Source organism: Leptodactylus fuscus, chromosome 1 (assembly GCF_031893055.1).
Source record: "Leptodactylus fuscus isolate aLepFus1 chromosome 1, aLepFus1.hap2, whole genome shotgun sequence".
Classification (NCBI taxonomy): domain Eukaryota; kingdom Metazoa; phylum Chordata; class Amphibia; order Anura; family Leptodactylidae; genus Leptodactylus; species Leptodactylus fuscus.
Window position 1 is genome coordinate 197,020,560 of NC_134265.1, and position 17,335 is coordinate 197,037,894.

General features: G+C 45.1%; 1 protein-coding gene across 2 annotated transcripts in view; it reads right to left on the minus strand.

The window, feature by feature from the left end:
• The window catches only part of LOC142213087 (transducin-like enhancer protein 1), a 29,787-nt gene extending 24,874 nt beyond the window's left edge, over positions 1 to 4,913 (minus strand). The window contains exons 1-2 of one of the 2 annotated variants that reach the window (XM_075281247.1): positions 4,779 to 4,913; positions 1,198 to 1,270 (exon numbers count right to left, since the gene is read on the minus strand). In XM_075281247.1, coding sequence (XP_075137348.1) covers positions 1,198 to 1,221 — 24 coding nt within the window. In that variant the 5' untranslated portion in view covers positions 1,222 to 1,270; positions 4,779 to 4,913. The other variant, XM_075281256.1, reaches the window with a different exon arrangement.
• Positions 4,914 to 17,335: the final 12,422 nt, after the last annotated feature.

The window sequence follows — 17,335 nt, forward strand, 5'->3', positions numbered from 1 at the left end:
ATTTTCTAGCAATGTGTGTCTACTGATCACTTACATCATTGCTCCACTGTCATTCAAGCCCATGAGAGAACTTTGGACATACAGGTACAACCACACTTTGATAGTGCAAGCAAGTAGCTCCATTCACCGGTAAACCCCATGCAAACAACCATGTGCTTTTCAGAGTGCTAGTCATGTTTTTAACAATTAGCGCACAGAATTATTCTTTTCTTTAAGAGAGTCTTTCACTGCCCCAGATACTTTGAACCACTTTCACAGTGCTGTAGATGATTTTAGCAGAATAAAAACCATACCTTCCTTATGTTTCAGAGACCCAGGGAGGGGCTTTTTTTCGTTATTCATATAAGGCTCTTGGAGCTCAGGGGGAGTTTCTTCTAATACTGAGCACTGCTGCATCATCACTAAACACCCATCCTGCATTCAGCTCGTTCCCCAGGGCAGTGTGAAGATCAACTAAGGCTAGGTTCACACCTACGCCTGTATTCCGTTCTGGATTTCTGTTACGGAATCCACTTGAAAAATGTGCATTTTTCGGTCAGAAACCTGATGGACCCCATTATAGTCTATGGGTCAGCAGGTTTCCACGGGTAACCGCTTTTTAAAGCAGATTAGGTTTCCGTTCTTCAGATCCCCATGTGGACCCAAAGAACCAAAACCCGAACGTAGGTGCAAACCTAGTGTCACACTGGATCAGCTCATACTGACCAGGGGGGGGAATGAGCTGAATGATGGATGGGCATGTTTAGTGATGATGCAGCAGTGCTCAGTAAAAGAAAAAAACTCCATGTCGCCAAGATCCTCATTTCAATAAAGAAGAAAAATGTTTTCTCTCTGCATCCCTGGGGCTCTGAAACATAAGAAAGGTACCGTTTTTATTCTGCTTACATTATCTAAAGAACTGTGGGAGCGGTTTAAAGTAGCTAGGGGCAGTAATAGACTCCCTTTTAAGGCCCCAAGCACACAACTGTGTATTATGGGTCTGTGAGCCCAAAGGCAAAACTCAGGACAGGTCTTTTTCCTGTCAGTTTTGCAGCCTCAGCGTATTAATAAAATGTATGGGTTGGTGGAGGTCACACATTGCCATCTTTCTTACAGACTCCTATATGAACATATTTGTGTGCACTTAGTCTATCCAACAGTAACTACCATAATTTCTACCCTTCCATAAATAACCAAGCCGTGCCACAAAGAACTTACTGGTGGTCTGTTCTGTGGAAACATCTTCACAGGAGGTAGTAGGGCCAATCTCAGAGTGAATTAAGGACCTCTCCTGCAAAACAAAAAAAAAAACATTCAGAACATACACTTAGCTAACATAGTAGATATTCCTGTACATAAAATACTAATATATGGTGGGGGATGGGCGATCCAAAAGGCTGTGAGCACATTTGCATAAAAAGTTTGACTAAATATAAAAAGTACATTAATGCAAATGTGTACAGAAGTTAATCCGGTAATAGGTATGGAAAGAAAGGGTGGAGTAGTCAAAGAGGTGTGTGAATGGAGGGAGGTGCAAGTGTCCTGAAGGTAGGGGGAAGACGTGACAGGCTATCTGATGGCGGAGAAGATTTAGACAGGAGAAATTCCAACTGATCTGCTGGGCATGATACAATAAAGCCTGGTACAATACATAGAGCCAGGGTGGTATTGTTCCAGAGAGGGAACATGGCCACAGAGGGAGCAAGAGAGCACAGCAAGAGAGCACAGCAAGAGAGCACAGCAAGAGAGCACAGCGCCATGATGAAACGTTTCTGGAGGCACAACTAAAGACAAATAGTCACAAAATGTTAAACTCGTCAATAAGGGAGCCATTATGTCAGTAACAGCTATCCAAGAAGACGCTGCAGACTATGGGACTGGGAAAACGTGTATATACCATTTGTTTCTGCCACAGCGGAACTCTGATATATAGCCCACCAAACAATAGATCTCTGAAAAATATCGTCTATCCCTAATGGTCATCCTATAGAGTATTATCATGAAAATTAGAGATCGCATATTATAAGCAGAGTATTGAATAAGGCCAGAGGAATGTCTTAATAGCAGAATATTTCCATGCACATTAAGGTCTGTGTATTACAATCCAAATATAAGAACTGTACGAATATCATTGTGTAAGGAGATAGTAATGGGCTGCAGGCAGGCTATGATCATATACGGTGGGTCATATATAATAAGTAGCAGAGTATAATCATGTAAGGCGGGGGTCATATATTATAAGCAGCTGAGTATAATCATGTAAGGCGGGGGTCATATATAATAAGTAGCAGAATATAATCACGTAAGGTGGAGGTCATGTATTATAAGAGTCATTGTATAAAGTAAGGACCAAGGATAAATTAGGGTCAGGTAACAGAAAACATTCAAAGTAGTACTATCTTGTTAGGTTAGGGGTCAATATTACAACTATGGTATGATCATGTAAGGTGGGGGTTTGGAATTACTTAAAGACCGAGCAATACTGTGGCTCAGTGGTTAGCACTGGAGTCCTGGGTTCAAATCCTACTAAGGACAACATATGCAAGGAGCTTGGATGTTCTCCCCAAGATTGCGTGGGTTTCTTCTGGGTACTCTGGTTTCCCATGTGCCTAAAACATGTAGATTGGGAGCCCTAAATGGGATATGGCTGTAAAGGGCTGCGGAATATGATGGCACTATACTAAATAAGATAATAATAGAGAATATAACCCTGTAAGGTAGTGGTTAGACATTATAAACCGTAAAATAGGGGCAGATATAGTAGATGCAGGATACCATTATCTAAGGGGGAGGTGCTATAGCGTATGAACATGCAAGGAGGTCATGTAAAGTGTGGCCCTGTATTATAAGAAGAATCATGTAAGGGACATATTACAGGGAATCATCAGATAAGATGGACTAGGTAGGAAGCATGCAATTTAAGATGCGTAGCTCAATATAAAGTGAAAGAATAAAAGGAGAATATCATACGGCACAAATATGTACTGAGTATCGTCATGTAACATATGGATCGCACATCAGCAGAGTATTACATAAGGAATGGTTTATATATTATAAACTAAAGTTATCATGTAAAGTGGGGATCATAATTTATAAACTGAATATTTTCATTCATGGCAGGAATCATATCATATAGTGGAGTATTTGCATATATGGTAATGTTTATATATCATGAACTAGGTTGTGCTGTGGAGGGTAGGGATCATATATTATAAGCTGATTATTATCATAAAAGGCAATAGAAACTTATCACTGAAGGTAATTATACATTATAGCCAGTGCATTATACGACTGATAATCATACAATACAGGCAGAGTAGTATGTGAGGTAGGGATCATACATTATAAGCTGAGAATTTTCATGTAAAGCAGGGCTTGTAGAGTATTATGATGTAAAGTAGGGATCATACATTACAAGTAGAGTAATATCAAGCAAGATAGGGATCATACATTACAAGTAGAGTACCATCATATATGGTAAGGATCACACATTATAAGGAGAGCATTATCATGTAAAGTAGGGATCATACATTATAAGAAGAGCATTATCATGTAAAGTAGGGATCATACATTACAAGTACAGTGTCATAATGTATGATAGGGATCATACATTACAAATAGAGCATTATCATGTAAAGTAGGGATCATACATTATAAGGAGAGCACCATTATGTATGGTAGGGATCAAACATTATAAATAGAGCATCATGTAAAGTAGGGATCATACATTACAAGTACAGTGTCATTATTTATGGTAGGGATCATACATTACAAATAGAGCATTATGATGTAAAGTAGGGGTCATACATTATAAGGATAGCACTATTATGTATGGTAGGGATCGTACATTATAAATAGAGCATCATCATGCATGGCAGGGATCATACATTATACAAAGAGCATTATCATGTAAAGTAGGGATCACATATTATAAGGAGAGCCCCATTATGTATGGTAGGGATCATACATTATAAGAAGAGCATTATCATGTAAAGTAGGGATCATATATTATAGGGAGAGCACCATTATGTATGGTAGGGATCGTACATTATAAATAGAGCACCATCATGTATGGTAGGGATCATACATTATACAAAGAGCATTATCATGTAAAGTAGGGATCATATATTATAAGGAGAGCCCCATTACGTAAGGTAGGGATCATACATTATAAGAAGAGCATTATCATGTAAAGTAGGGATCATATATTATAAGGAGAGCCCCATTACGTAAGGTAGGGATCATACATTATAAGAAGAGCATTATCATGTAAAATAGGGATCATATATTATAAGGAGAGCCCCATTATGTAAGGTAGGGATCATACATTATAAGCTGAGCATTTTCTTGCAGGGCAGTTGCCATTGGCATTACAGGCTGCCATCAGTCACATGTAGCCTGCACCCCATTATTGCCCCTGTCCATATCCCTCCCCACAGCGGATGCATGCCCCCCTCTCCTCACAAGTCCCCAGACATGTGTCGTCCTTTCCTGCCCTGGCCTCCCAGTCTCATCCCCCAGATCCCAAGCCCCTCTCCCAGCTCGGTGTTTACTCTGGCCTCCCCACGTCTTCTCCCGCTGCCCACTCCCCCAACAGCCCCTCTGCTTGTTGCCTCTATTCGACCACCCCACATTTAAACCTACCTCAGACCCCTCTCCCCAAATTACCTCTCATCCCATTCCCTGCGTCCTCCTCTCCAGCAGATCCCTCCCTCGACCACCACAGGCCTCTCTCTCCCTATGTATCCCAGCCACACACCAAGATCGAACACGCGCCCTCATATTTTCCCCGCTCTCACCGGGCCCCGAGGTAGGAGGAGCCGGTGTCCGGTCGGGCCCAGTCTCCCGGTGCTCGGTGCAGCCCCTCCCTCTAGCTCAATCAGCAGCCGCCAGCTCCACGTGGGTCCAGGCTCCTGCAGGCTGCCCAAGCTACCTCCAACCAATCATAGCTTGTCTCGCCCCACGTGGGTCGCGCTTGTTTTACTCCAATTGGCGGCTGGTAACGGGGCTGCCAATCAAGCGAACCACAGAATCTTAGCTGCTTAACCATTGAGTGTCCAGACCATATTGAAAGCTTGCTGGACTTAACCCCTGCCTGTCCTCGACTCCGCAGAAGTGTATTTCCTGAGCAGGCCCTCAATGATCTACAATGGAGGAACATTTCATTTACTTGAAACCATCCTCACAGGGGCAGTATTTATCATCACCCCCATGTGACCACCTGGAATGTTAAAGGAGAACTTTCCCGCCCTCATATAGTGTTATATAGTTATTAATTCCCAGGACTGTCTGATTAATATCACATCATTATTAGAGGTTACATATTATGTACAAAGATAGATGTACAGCCGAGCAGATTCCGTACAAGACTCCGCCTCAGAGTACACCTAAAATCGGCAAAGGCATTATAGTCTATAAGATCTGCGGGTGTCCACATGGAACCGCTTTTTGAGGGGGCGTTGACACAAGCGCCGCTGTCCACCCACCATGATTCCGCCAAAATTGCAGGAAGAACTGCTTAGGGACGGCTTGCATACGGTCAGTTTAAAAACCCATTCAAACCCATTCAGAGGCTGCATACGGACACCGGCGGTTTGCTTTAAAAACCCATTGGAACGGATTGGTTTTCAAACTGACTGCCGGGAAGCCATCCCCAAGCTGTTCTTGAAATTTCAGCAATATCATGGCAGGCAGACAGTGGTGCAAGTGTGAACACACTCTAAGTGGACAGGGTCTCCGTTTTAAGGGTCCCCATGGACGGACACTCAAACGTTAGTGTGAACCTATCAATAGAGTAATGGCTGTGTTCACACTGTGCTTTTATTAATCAATACCTGCACGTTTTTTACAGCGGTTATGAGTAACACAGATTTCTATACATTTCAGATAATGCCAAGTTCACATTAGCATTGGGTGTCCATTGACAGATCCCATTGACTGTAATAGGGTCCATTGGTGGTCCATCGTTTTAAAACTGAAACCAGTGGATAAAAAGACTGTGCACAGGAGTTGAGTGCAAATGTGAACATAGCCTTGGTGACATATTTTATGCCATTACACCAGAAGTTTTCAGTTTGATGACCATTAGTGTAGAGATAAGATGCATAGTAGCATGCTACTCATTACTGCAACTAAAAACTGCATGCAGGTATTGATTAAAAACAGCACAGTGTGAACCCAACTTTAAAGGATGAAGAGAAATTTGAGTGACTGACAGATATCTGAAACAGAGACAGAGATCTGAAATTTCCCCACTGTGGGACTATTAAAGGATTATCTTATCTCTTATCTTATATGAGAGAGATCTACATATTATAAATAGATATTAGATAAAGATATAGATAGCTAGATAGATAGATAGATAGATAGATAGATAGATGAGAGGTATGGGAAAGATTGAGATAAATATAATATGCAGAAACAGAGAGAGATATTAGATAGATATGACATAGAAAAATAGATGAATTGGTTACAGAGTTAGCATGAATGTCACATCCTGATATTTGGAAGATCAGTCAGCTATAAAGATTGTATGATATCAATTGTCTGATGATATACCTAGTAATGTATTGCATTATTAGTCCCCCCATACATACTGACAGTTTCCTTTCCTTTGTAAACAATGATCCATGACTAGTTAAGTGCTATTACAAATGATGTCTCATCCCATTAAACCAGAGGTGTGTTCTTCTAGGACAGAGTAAATAGAAATGTATGAAATATTGTCTATTTGTTTTACACATCACAGAAGCTGTCACCATTAAAGTGAGCACTAGGTTGCACTGGTGATAGGTGACCCCCTAGGCTTTTATTTGGGAGTCTAGTCTTCAGACTCTTAGCAGGTGGCAGGACATCAATGGTTAGTTGGGGGTCATTCGGTATTCTGTGATAAGAGCAGTTGTTGTGATACCCAGATACTGTGATGATGATGATGATGGTGAAGATGATGCTTCTCCTATATCCAGACCTGGTATCTACAGCTCCCCCTCTCCTCTGGAGACTGCTAACAGGAGAGAGAGAAGGGAGGGGGTTGTTCTTTTTATTGCTCTTCCCTAATCCTTCATCTTCCCTCCTCTCATCCATCTTTTCCTGAATCTGCTCATCTCCCCTCCCCTCACATACCTTCTTGTTTGCATGGAATGCTCATGGGGATGGGGGTTAACCCTGAAGAAGGATAAACAAGATTAATACAATAGAGACCCTCCCTCCCCTCCCTCTGCCTATTCTAGCCACCTTCTCCCTCCTCCCTTCCCTCCATACCCCCCTTTCCTTCCTTTTCTCTTTCCTTTTGTTTCCTTTTTCTTGGCCTCTGCCCCCTCCTCCTCCTCTTTATAACAAGGTCCCTCTAATTACATCCTAAGGGTGCCTTGCTGTTAACCCTTTCCTCAGATCTCTGCCTTCTATGAGATCACTCTGCATATTCTATTTAGCTTGCAGAGGTTTTTTCTAATACTATAATATAAAGCTACATGTCTGCGGACTCTTTATCTCTATCACACACTTGTCAGCTTTTTAATTGTGAAGACTTTTCTTATTGCGTTATTTTTGCATCATAAGACAGTTGTCAAATATGTCCTCAGCACAAAGCTGCCTCTGATGGGAAACATTGTAGCAATGAAATATTCCTGAAAAATTTTCCCGTTAGTTGTTTACAATATTATTCATATCAAGAAAAAAATGGCATTTTCCATAGAACAAGACTTCTTATATGTCGGAAATGTTTGTGTTATTCAGTTATTCAGCCCCACAACTATATAGTACCTTAGTCTTTCTTATATCTATTGTTAGGTTGTCTTAATAACAGATCTTTTTGGGCCGTTGCAAGAGGGAGAAGCTTCTGCCAAAGTCAAAACTTATAAAATCTTTAACAGGACCCCTTTAACATTATGTGACATGGTATCATCACAGCAAGCAACTTGTGTACCTTCTGGTGCCAGCCGACATTGTCTTCTTCCACTTTTCTATGACACTTGAACAGGGCTCATCCTCTTCACAGATAAGCCAACATGGGAGCCATATTGTATATACTGTATTTAAGATTTGTTGTAAAGTGGTTAGTTAGATCACGTATGTCATCCGCTGAATCTCACACTAAAGTAACAGACTTTTGCACTGGCCTGAAGTCCATAAATACCGTGTACTTAATGGGGTTTTCACGGGCAAAAAACGTTTTTTTTTTTTTGTTTGTTTTTTAAATGTGTATTAGTATTATTAATGGGTTAATAAATGTACCCATATACATTTTAGCGTGTTTTGAGTGATTTCTGGGTGTCTCTGGGGGCCCTTAGTGTCTCCTACTTTTGTTTACATTCTTCTGCTTCCTGCTATGTAATTCCTAACTAGAGATGAGCGAACACTGTTTGGAACGCCCGTTCCGAACAGCATGCTCCCATAGAAATGAATGGACGTAGCCGGCACGCGGGGGGTTAAGCGACCGGCCGCCGGCAAAGTGTACGTGCCAGCTGCTTCTATTCATTTCTATGGGAGCGTACTGTTCGGAACGGCTGATCCGAACAGTGTTCGCTCATCTCTATTCCTAACCTCTCTTCCCCCTCCTTCCTCACTCCCCCCATACATCCCCTCCCTGTCTCTCTAGCTATCCTAGATGTCTTACCAGTGGCATAACTAGGAATGGCTTGGCCCTGTCGCGAACTTTTGACGTGGGGGCCTCAACGTCACCCCCACACACACACACACACACACACACATTCCTGTGCACTCTATTATGCCCCATAGTGACCCCTGCACACAGTATTATGCCCCATAGTGGCCATGCACACAGTATCATGCCCCATTGTGGCCCCTGCACACAGTATTATGCCCCATTGTGGCCCCTGCACACAGTACACAGTATTATGCCCAGGGGCGAACCTGCCCCTTTCGCTGCCCGAGGCGAACTACAGAAAGCCCCCCCCGGCGGGAGGAGGGGGCAGAGCGGAGGGGGCCTGGCGGAGCGGAGGGGGCATGGCAAAGTTCAGGGGGTGGGCCTTAGCGCTGTTTGCCGTCAGAGAGCAGGCACGGAGACGACCTGCTCTCTGCCTGAGCGTGAGAGGAGGCTGCTGGAGCAGCGCTGCTCCAGTGGCCTCCCCAAACCAGCGCTCGGTGCTAAGCCAGTCCAGGGCAGCTTGTCCTGGACTGGCTTAGGTAACCAAAAATGCCGCCCTCCCTGAGGCCCTGGCATAGCGCCGCCTGAAGCGCTCGCTTCAGGTCACCTCATGGGAGGTGCGGCACTGATTATGCCCCATAATGAACACCCATAAAAGGTTAGACTGGGGTCTTTTCATACTCCACAGTATAATAATCAGAGACCAAGGGAGAATACAAACATAAAAAACACTGCCACTTACCTATCCCCGGCTCCGCTGCAGTCCTCGGTGGTGTCGGCCATCTTCAATGATGTCAGGACATCACATGACCCATGACCTGCATCCCGGGCAAGTGACGTCAGGGGTGTCATACAACTAGGCCCGATGCCTGTATGGAGTGTGGAGAGGTAAGTAACTGTGTTTTTTATGTTCCCTTACCTCTCCCGGGCCTCCAATCATTATACTCGGGGGTCTGCAAAGACCCTGAGTATAATAGTGTTGGTGGGGCCCGCGGCGTTCTTCTCCAACCTTTAGAAGTCTTCTCCGTGCAGCTTCCCTGTGGCGTTTTCTGGCTCTGAATTCACTCTGCCAGGCATCGGGCCTGGGCAGAGCCGACTGCGCATGCCCGCTTGTAGTGCGGACATGCGCAGTCGGCTCTGCCCAGGCCCGATGCCTGGCAGAGTGAATTCAGAGCCGGAAGATGCCGCGGGGATGCTGCACGGAGAAGACTTTTCGGAGGATCCAGCCCGACCCTCACTCGTGGACTTTGTAAGTATAATTTGATCGAACGTTGCCTACCCCTGAAACAAGCATTTTTCCCCCCATAGACTATAATAGGGTTCGATATTCGATTCGAGTAGTCGAATATTGAGGGGCTACTCGAAACGAATATCGAATCTCGAACATTTTACTGTTCTCTCATCTCTAGTAAGTATGAGTGAAGTAGATGGGGGAAGTAATAGTGACGATCTGTTTTTGGAAATGCGGAAACGGATCGTCACTGGATAATCAGAAAATATCTCTGGGGCGGTCACATGACAACCCCAAGGATATGGGTAAATATACATTTTTTTTTAATTAATAATGTAATTTAGAAAGTAGGAGGGGCGAGGGTATTTAGAGATTTCAAAATATCCTGGACAACCCTTTTAAAGGTATTATTTATGTATTACTACTTATTATGTATTTTATTATGCTTGACCCTATGTCCCTCTGAGTAAATAAGCCATTTCCAGAAGTATTTGACAGCAGCTTAAAAGAGTTGTCCAGTCTTTGGTAGTGATGGCTATCTTCAGGATAGGTCATCAATATCAGATTGGGGGGCGGCCCCATACCGATCAGCCACTGCTGCCATAAGTTCACAGTGGACGTAGCCAGAAGCAAATTGATTTGTCCACTGTGTAGCGGTCATGCTGGGCTGCTACAGCTCACTTCCCAAGATCTATGAGTATAGGTTATCAATATCAAAAAGTTGGACAACCTGTTTAATCTTCACCTTTAAAAATGCATGCATGTCTGGTTGAGGCAAGAATACATATGTATCCTGGAGTCAGGAGGAATAGCTGTTAGCTGTTTGTTTCATTGAACTGAAAGCACAGTATTAGGAAGTATATGAAAAAAAAATAAAATGATGAAGCTTCTTGATGACATCCTAGGTGACAACCCCAAATTAATCCTGGTGCTAGTTACAGTTACCAGGGCTGCACCTCTAATGAGGCGAGGTGAGGCGACGGCCTCAGGCGGCACTTCGGAGAGGGCAGCAGCTGCGGCAATCAGCTTTCTTTTTCTTACTTTTTTTTCCCTAAACTAGTGCAGGGGAGAGGGGCAGCTCTGAAAATAACCCAAGCAGTCATATCCTGCTCTGGTTTAGACCTCTGCGTCTCAGTTCAGGTGGGTCATCACACCTCCTGCGCTGATACGCAGACGTCTTATTGCCGGGGAAGTGAAGAGTTGGCGGCAGCAGGAGCAACGGCAAGGTCAGTAAGTTAAATACTTTTTTTTTGTTTTGTAATAGACCGCTATCTGCTGGAGTATCCCCAGCAGGTAGCAGCCTATTTACCTACCTCGCAGGGCCTGCTCACTGCCGCCCCTGCTTCCTCTTCCACTATAGGCCGCGGAGGGCGGCAGTGAGCAGGCCCAGCCCCAGGCCGCGATCCCACTACCTCTATTTTTATACTCGGGGGTCTTTTCAAATCTCTGAGTATAATAATCAGATCCCCAGGGGAGCTGAGGGAACATAATAAACAGTATTTCTCACCTCTCCGGGATCCAATGTTAATCCTAGCAAGCTTCGGGCTTATACGGTAATGTCTCAGACGTCATGTGGTCTGAGACATTACAATATAGGCCCGAAGCCTGCGCTAGCAGTACCATACAGGCTCGAAGCCTGTGCTAGTAATAACAGCCTGTTACTGCTAGCACAGGCATTGGACCTGTATGGTAAAAGGCTGTTACTGTTAGCACAGGCTTCAGGCCTGTATGATAATGCCCCAGACGTCTGGGACATTATCATACAGGCCCAAAGCCTGTGCTAGCAGTAACAGCCTGTTACTACTAGCACAGGCTTTGGGCCTGTATGGTACTGCTAGTGCAGGCCTGAAGTCTGCTAGGATTAACATCGGATTACGGAGAGGTGATTATTATTATATTTATTATGTTCCCTCACCTCCCCTAGGTCTCTGATTATTATACTTGGGGGTCTGAAAAGACCCCTGAGTATAATAATACTTCATGGGTGGACCACTGTGGGGCATAATAGTTGGGTGGGCAACTGTGGGGAATAATAGAGGTTGTAGGGACCACTGTGGCCCCTGTAACCCCTATTATTAATGCCCAAAGCGATCCCCCCCCCTCCGCCAAACTCTATTATGCCCCACAGTCTATTGTGCCACTGTGGGGCATAATATAGGCTGCCGGGGCTGCTGTGGAGAAGTGAGGAGTCAAAAATGTCTGTGTTGTAAAGTTTACAGAGTCAAGTCACACCTGGAAGAAGTGGTCATGGCGGTCCAAAGGGAAGAGACGAGAAATGTGGGAAGACATCTCTTGTAAGTATTATTGCACGAAATATTACTGCATTGAATTCACTGTTACCACTAGCACCTCCCTCCTTCCCCCCCTCTGCCTGAGGCAGATGATCAAAAGATGAATATCATGAACATCACCCCCCTTCCGGTATTCAGTCGGGAAGGGGGGGACGTCTTTTGATCGCCCGCCTCAGGCAGCAGAGAGGCTAGGTTCACCACTGATAGTTACTCTTACTATAGATGACACATTTCAACAATTACATGATAGTTGAAATGAGATATTAAGCGCTATGGCTTCTAAATGCTTGTGAGTAGATATTGAACATTTCAGCATTTTGGAATATTTCATGGATGCAACCAGTGTCTCCTTTTGCCTTAAAAGAAGAACACTTTCCACCACCTCCATTAACTCCAGCTCTAAGCCGCTCCACTGATTTCTGTGCAGTTGGAATTTTCTCTTTAGCTACCTCTGTTCCCGATCAATCAATGCTGTTAGTTTTGTGCCTGATATGCTACTGAAAGGGTTTTTCCAGGCAGATTTTTTTTTTTTTTTTAATAAAGGTCTGTTAGTGCTAGTAATGGGTTAATAAGTACACCTATATACCTTTAGCAGTGTTTGAAGTGATTTCTGAGTGTCCCTGGCTGCTGTTGGCATTCTCTGCCTTTGTTTCAGTAATGCAGCTTCCTGATGTGCAGCTTCTTGTGAAGCTGCAATACCTCTTCCCTCTCACTCAGCCCTCCTCCTCTCTCACTCCGTTACACTGCCCCGTCTCACTAACCTAGCAATCCTGCTCATTACTAGCCCCTCCCACTCGCCCCTGTTTCTCTTTAGCCTATCAATCCCACCCATTACTAGCCCCTCCCACCCTCCCTCCGTCTCCTTAGCTAACCTATTCCACCCACTACTAGAAGACAGGAAGAGAGGAGGAGCCGCCACAGACACAGGAAGGCTTGGTAAGATAGGGGAGGGGGAAGAGTAATGGTGACATTCCATTTTGGAAGCGGTGAAACGGAATGTCACTGGATTAAAAGAAAGTGTCCCTGGGGTGGTCGCATGACTGCTCCAGGGATATGGGTAATTATAGATTTTTTTTTATAATTGAAGGAAAGGAAGTTAGGTGGAGGAGGGGGTTTAGTTTAGGGGTTTGGTTTACCTTGGACAACCCCTTTAAGCTCTGTTCTGTCAAGTGGGCATTGTCAAGCAAAAGACAACAAGGGGGTGTGATTCAGAGCTCCAATCAGAGGTGGACAATGTCACAGCTCAAAATCATGCTTTTATCTGACAGTACAGAGCCTGAATAGTATATCAGACATCAAAACTAACAGCACTAGACTAGAGAAAAAATTCCAACTGTGCCGGAATCAGTGTAGTAGCAACTATTAAATGATGCCAAGAGATGGACTTTGCAGAGATGGTGAAAAGTCCTCTTTAACCCCTTTTCTCCCCACTGATTTCAGTATAAAATAGGCAGAAGCCTGGTGTCTTCCCGTTCTGTGCATCCACTGAAGAGCTATCGGTGCCGGTACCATAGCTTTTCAGGGTCAGAGCACTGTCGGCTTTCTAATGGTGTATTACACCGCATGTTCCCCAAGAACGTTAAAGGTCCTCTTTAAGCGGACATTTTTTCCATTTTTCGGTTCCGCAGGCTAACCCAGAGAACAGAAACCAGAATGCTAGTGTGAACCTAGAGAAAGGCTAGTTTTACACTTTTCAGTTTGTTGTTATGATGGAATGACAGATACAGACAGAACATCCTTCATTTGTATCCACCACCATTCTCTGCAATCTTAAAAACAAGATGGAAGCTTTCTTTAGTTTTGCTATTTTTTAAAACAATGAATAAAGTCTGATCATAAAAAGCAGATATGCTGTTCTGTATGAATCGTAGTGCTCAGGCCTGCTGAGAGTGTCCACCAGGGGCACACCAAAACCTGGGGCTGTCTCTGAGTAGAGTGCTGCAGGGCCAGAAGATCTTTAGGGGGAAAAAAAATTGTGTCGTCTGCCATTAGTGTAAATCAGGGGTGCTCACACTTTTTCAGCATGTGAGCTACTTTATAAACTGACCGAGGCAAAAGATCTACTACCCACTTCTTGTGGGCGGTGCCGGGGCGTGTCTGTGGGTGGGGCCAGTCATGTGGGCGGGGACGGGTGGAGCGTGAGAGCAGGAGACAGCGGCGTTCTGTGGCTGCCCAGGGATCCCCGGTGTCTGCTTGTTCACAGTGCAGACTGAGAGTTATCTCTGGACACTGGCAGGCTGGGGCTGCAGCAGCCCCGCCTGCCAGTGTCTGCAGATGACTCTCAGCCTGCGCTGTGAACAAGCAGCACCCCGGCTCCCTCCATCCCTAAGAGCGGGGAGCGCGTCATCCCCCGAAGCTGCTGCTGCCTGGCCTGCAAGTGTCTGGAGTGCTTGAGATTCGACTCAGCCTGCACTGTGAACAAGCAGACACCGGGGATCCCTGGCTGCATCCCGCGATCGACCCATACGTTCTTTGCGATCGACCTGTAGATCGCGATCAACGTATTGGGCACCCCTGGTGTAAATGAAACATTTGTATATGCCTACCTTAAATCTAAAATCTAAAAACAAATCTTTTATTAAGACATTCCAGCATTTTTTCTCTTAAAGGGGTTTTCCAATTTCAGACAGATATTGTTTGTATAATGAAAAGTTATACAATTTTCCAATATATTTGTTTATTAATTCCTCTGGCTAGGTGCACATCTACGGCTCTCCGTTGCTCAGGTCTGCTGGGGACCCAAATGATGAAGAGCTGGACCGCTAAAACAGCGGTTACCTGCGGGCATTGGCGGACCTCGATGACTATAATGGAATCCACCATTTTCACACTGAAAGCGGTGGAGAGAAAAGTCCTATGTGCAGGATTTTCTATCCGCTAATATTTGGCTGTTTCTGTAGCCTCATGGTTTTCTAGATTCTAGAGTCTGATTGCTGTCACTCATTCTGCTTACTTCCAGTGGATAAAAAAACATTTTAGCGGTCGCTTCAGGTCGCCTCATGGGAGGTGTGGCGCTGGTCCCAAGCCTCTCCCTGCTACTTCAGAGCAGGTCCGCACGTCGATGCAATGACGTCATCGCGCTCAGACTTCTTTCATTCATCTATGTCAGAGCATAGATGACTATAGTATTGGCGTGCATAGCGTGCATGGCGTGTTTTCAATGGAAGGAAGAGATTGCAGTAGGGTGCTAATGAAAATTAGCATTCGCTGCAGGCAGCTTTGAGACAGAAAATTAAAATGAATCTGAGGTAGATATCCGCCTCAAATTTCTTTTCACTTTCTGACATCTGAACTGATTTTTTTTTTAAGTTTTTTTCTAAAGATTTGCCTGTCTCTGCATCTGTAGGATGAACCCCCAGGGTATAACTAGGAAAGACTGGAAGATTTTGACTGGGCCTCCTTTACTGGCCCCCACCTAATATGTGGACCCCTTCAATGGCCCAAACATGATTCAGCGCCGCACCTCCCATGAGGCGACCTGAAGCGACCGCTTCAGGTGGCGCTATGCCAGGGCCTCGGGAGGGCGGCATTTTTGCTGACCTAAGCCAGTCCAGGACAAGCTGTCCTGGACTGGCTTAGCGTCACCGTGTCTGCAGCCTGACATGGGAAGCAAGCGGTGTATTGGGGCGGCCCTGCTGGACGCAGCGCTGCTCCAGCGGCCGCCCCTCACACTCAGGCAGAGAGCAGGTTCTCTCCCTGCCTGCTCTCTGCCTGCGAACGCGGCTCGCTCCGCTCAGCCCTGCCCCCTTTCCGCTCGTCCCTGCCCCCTTCCCAGCACCGCACCTCCCATGAGGCAACCTGAAGCGACTGCTTCAGGCGGCGCTACGCCAGGGTCTCGGGGAGGGCGGTATTTTTGCTGACCTAAGCCAGTCCAGGGCAAGCTAGGGTCACCGTCACTGAGCGGTGGATTGGGGCGGCCGCTGGAGCAGCGCTGCTCCAGCGGCCGCCCCTCACGCTCAGGCAGAGAGCAGGTCCTCTCCCTGCCTGCTAAAGATGCTCGCTCCGCTCGGCCCCGCCCCCTTCTGCTCGGCCCCACCCCCTCCTACGGGGGTGGGGGGGCTTTCTGATGTCTGCCTCAGGCGGCAGAAACCAATGGTTCACCCCTGATGGTCACCCTGGGACATGTATTGTACTTTGAATGGACTCTAATCTCCCCCCCTTCCTTTTTTTCCCCTTCTTTCACATTTATGTTTTTGGTTTTTGTGTTCTCTATGCTTAAATGTTTTGTATATTTCAAAAAATTTCAATAAAAATTACAGTTAAAAAAAAAAAAAAAAGAAAAAAAGAAGCTCCTCCTCCTCCTCCATTTTCAGTGGGATCAAAATCCTGTGTATGTGCTGTACGCGCGACCACATCAGGTTCAGGCCACGCGTACAGCGCATGCTCTGCCGGCCATCCTTTTTATAGTCCGACAGGAGTGAACAGCGCATGTGCGGGATTTGGATCCTGCTGAAGACAGAGGCAGCTGCTAGGCAGTGAAGAAGAAGAGCTAATCTGGAAGGAAGAGCCCAGGTGGCGGCATCAATGGTATAACATTGTGGTGCTTGGGCACAAGGTATGACACTGTGGTCCTCCCTGACCTTCATGTACATATTTTCCAAAAATTATATTTCAAAAACAGCTGCAAGGAGGCAAGAAAGAGATGTAAGACTAGAATAGCCTTTCTAAAGGTTATTCCAACATGTGCCTACTTAAAAAATGATAAAATGATAGACTACCTTTAAGCAAAAAAAAAAAAAAAAAAAGCACCTTTGTAATAAATAATGGTTAAAAAATTTCTACTGTTTCATATCTACAGCTCCTTATCAGAACATTGCGGATCTTTGGTAACAAATATTAAACAAAGCCTATGTAGTCTTATGCAACAATCAAACTCCCTTTCCTGTATTTCTTGCCAATTTACTAAATATATGTAAGGAACAGCAGGCCACAGATGGACCTGTGATACCAGATCAGACTATGCAGGTGTAGTGGTGGCCAAAGCTGTAGCTGGCATGTCCTGCTTCTCTCCACTGGCTGCCGACTTCTTGTAACGTGGACCCAGAAGACCCCAAGTCTTAGTGCTAATACAGTTTCCAAGACATGTACACACACCCTCTATATTCTTTTAAGGGCCGGCGTTCTAGTCATTCAGTGCATCAATCACAACGCCCACCCCACCTTATTATATAAGGCATAAAGTACCTAGTGTGCTGCAAAGGTGTCCACCATAGAACTGTCATCTGTCCA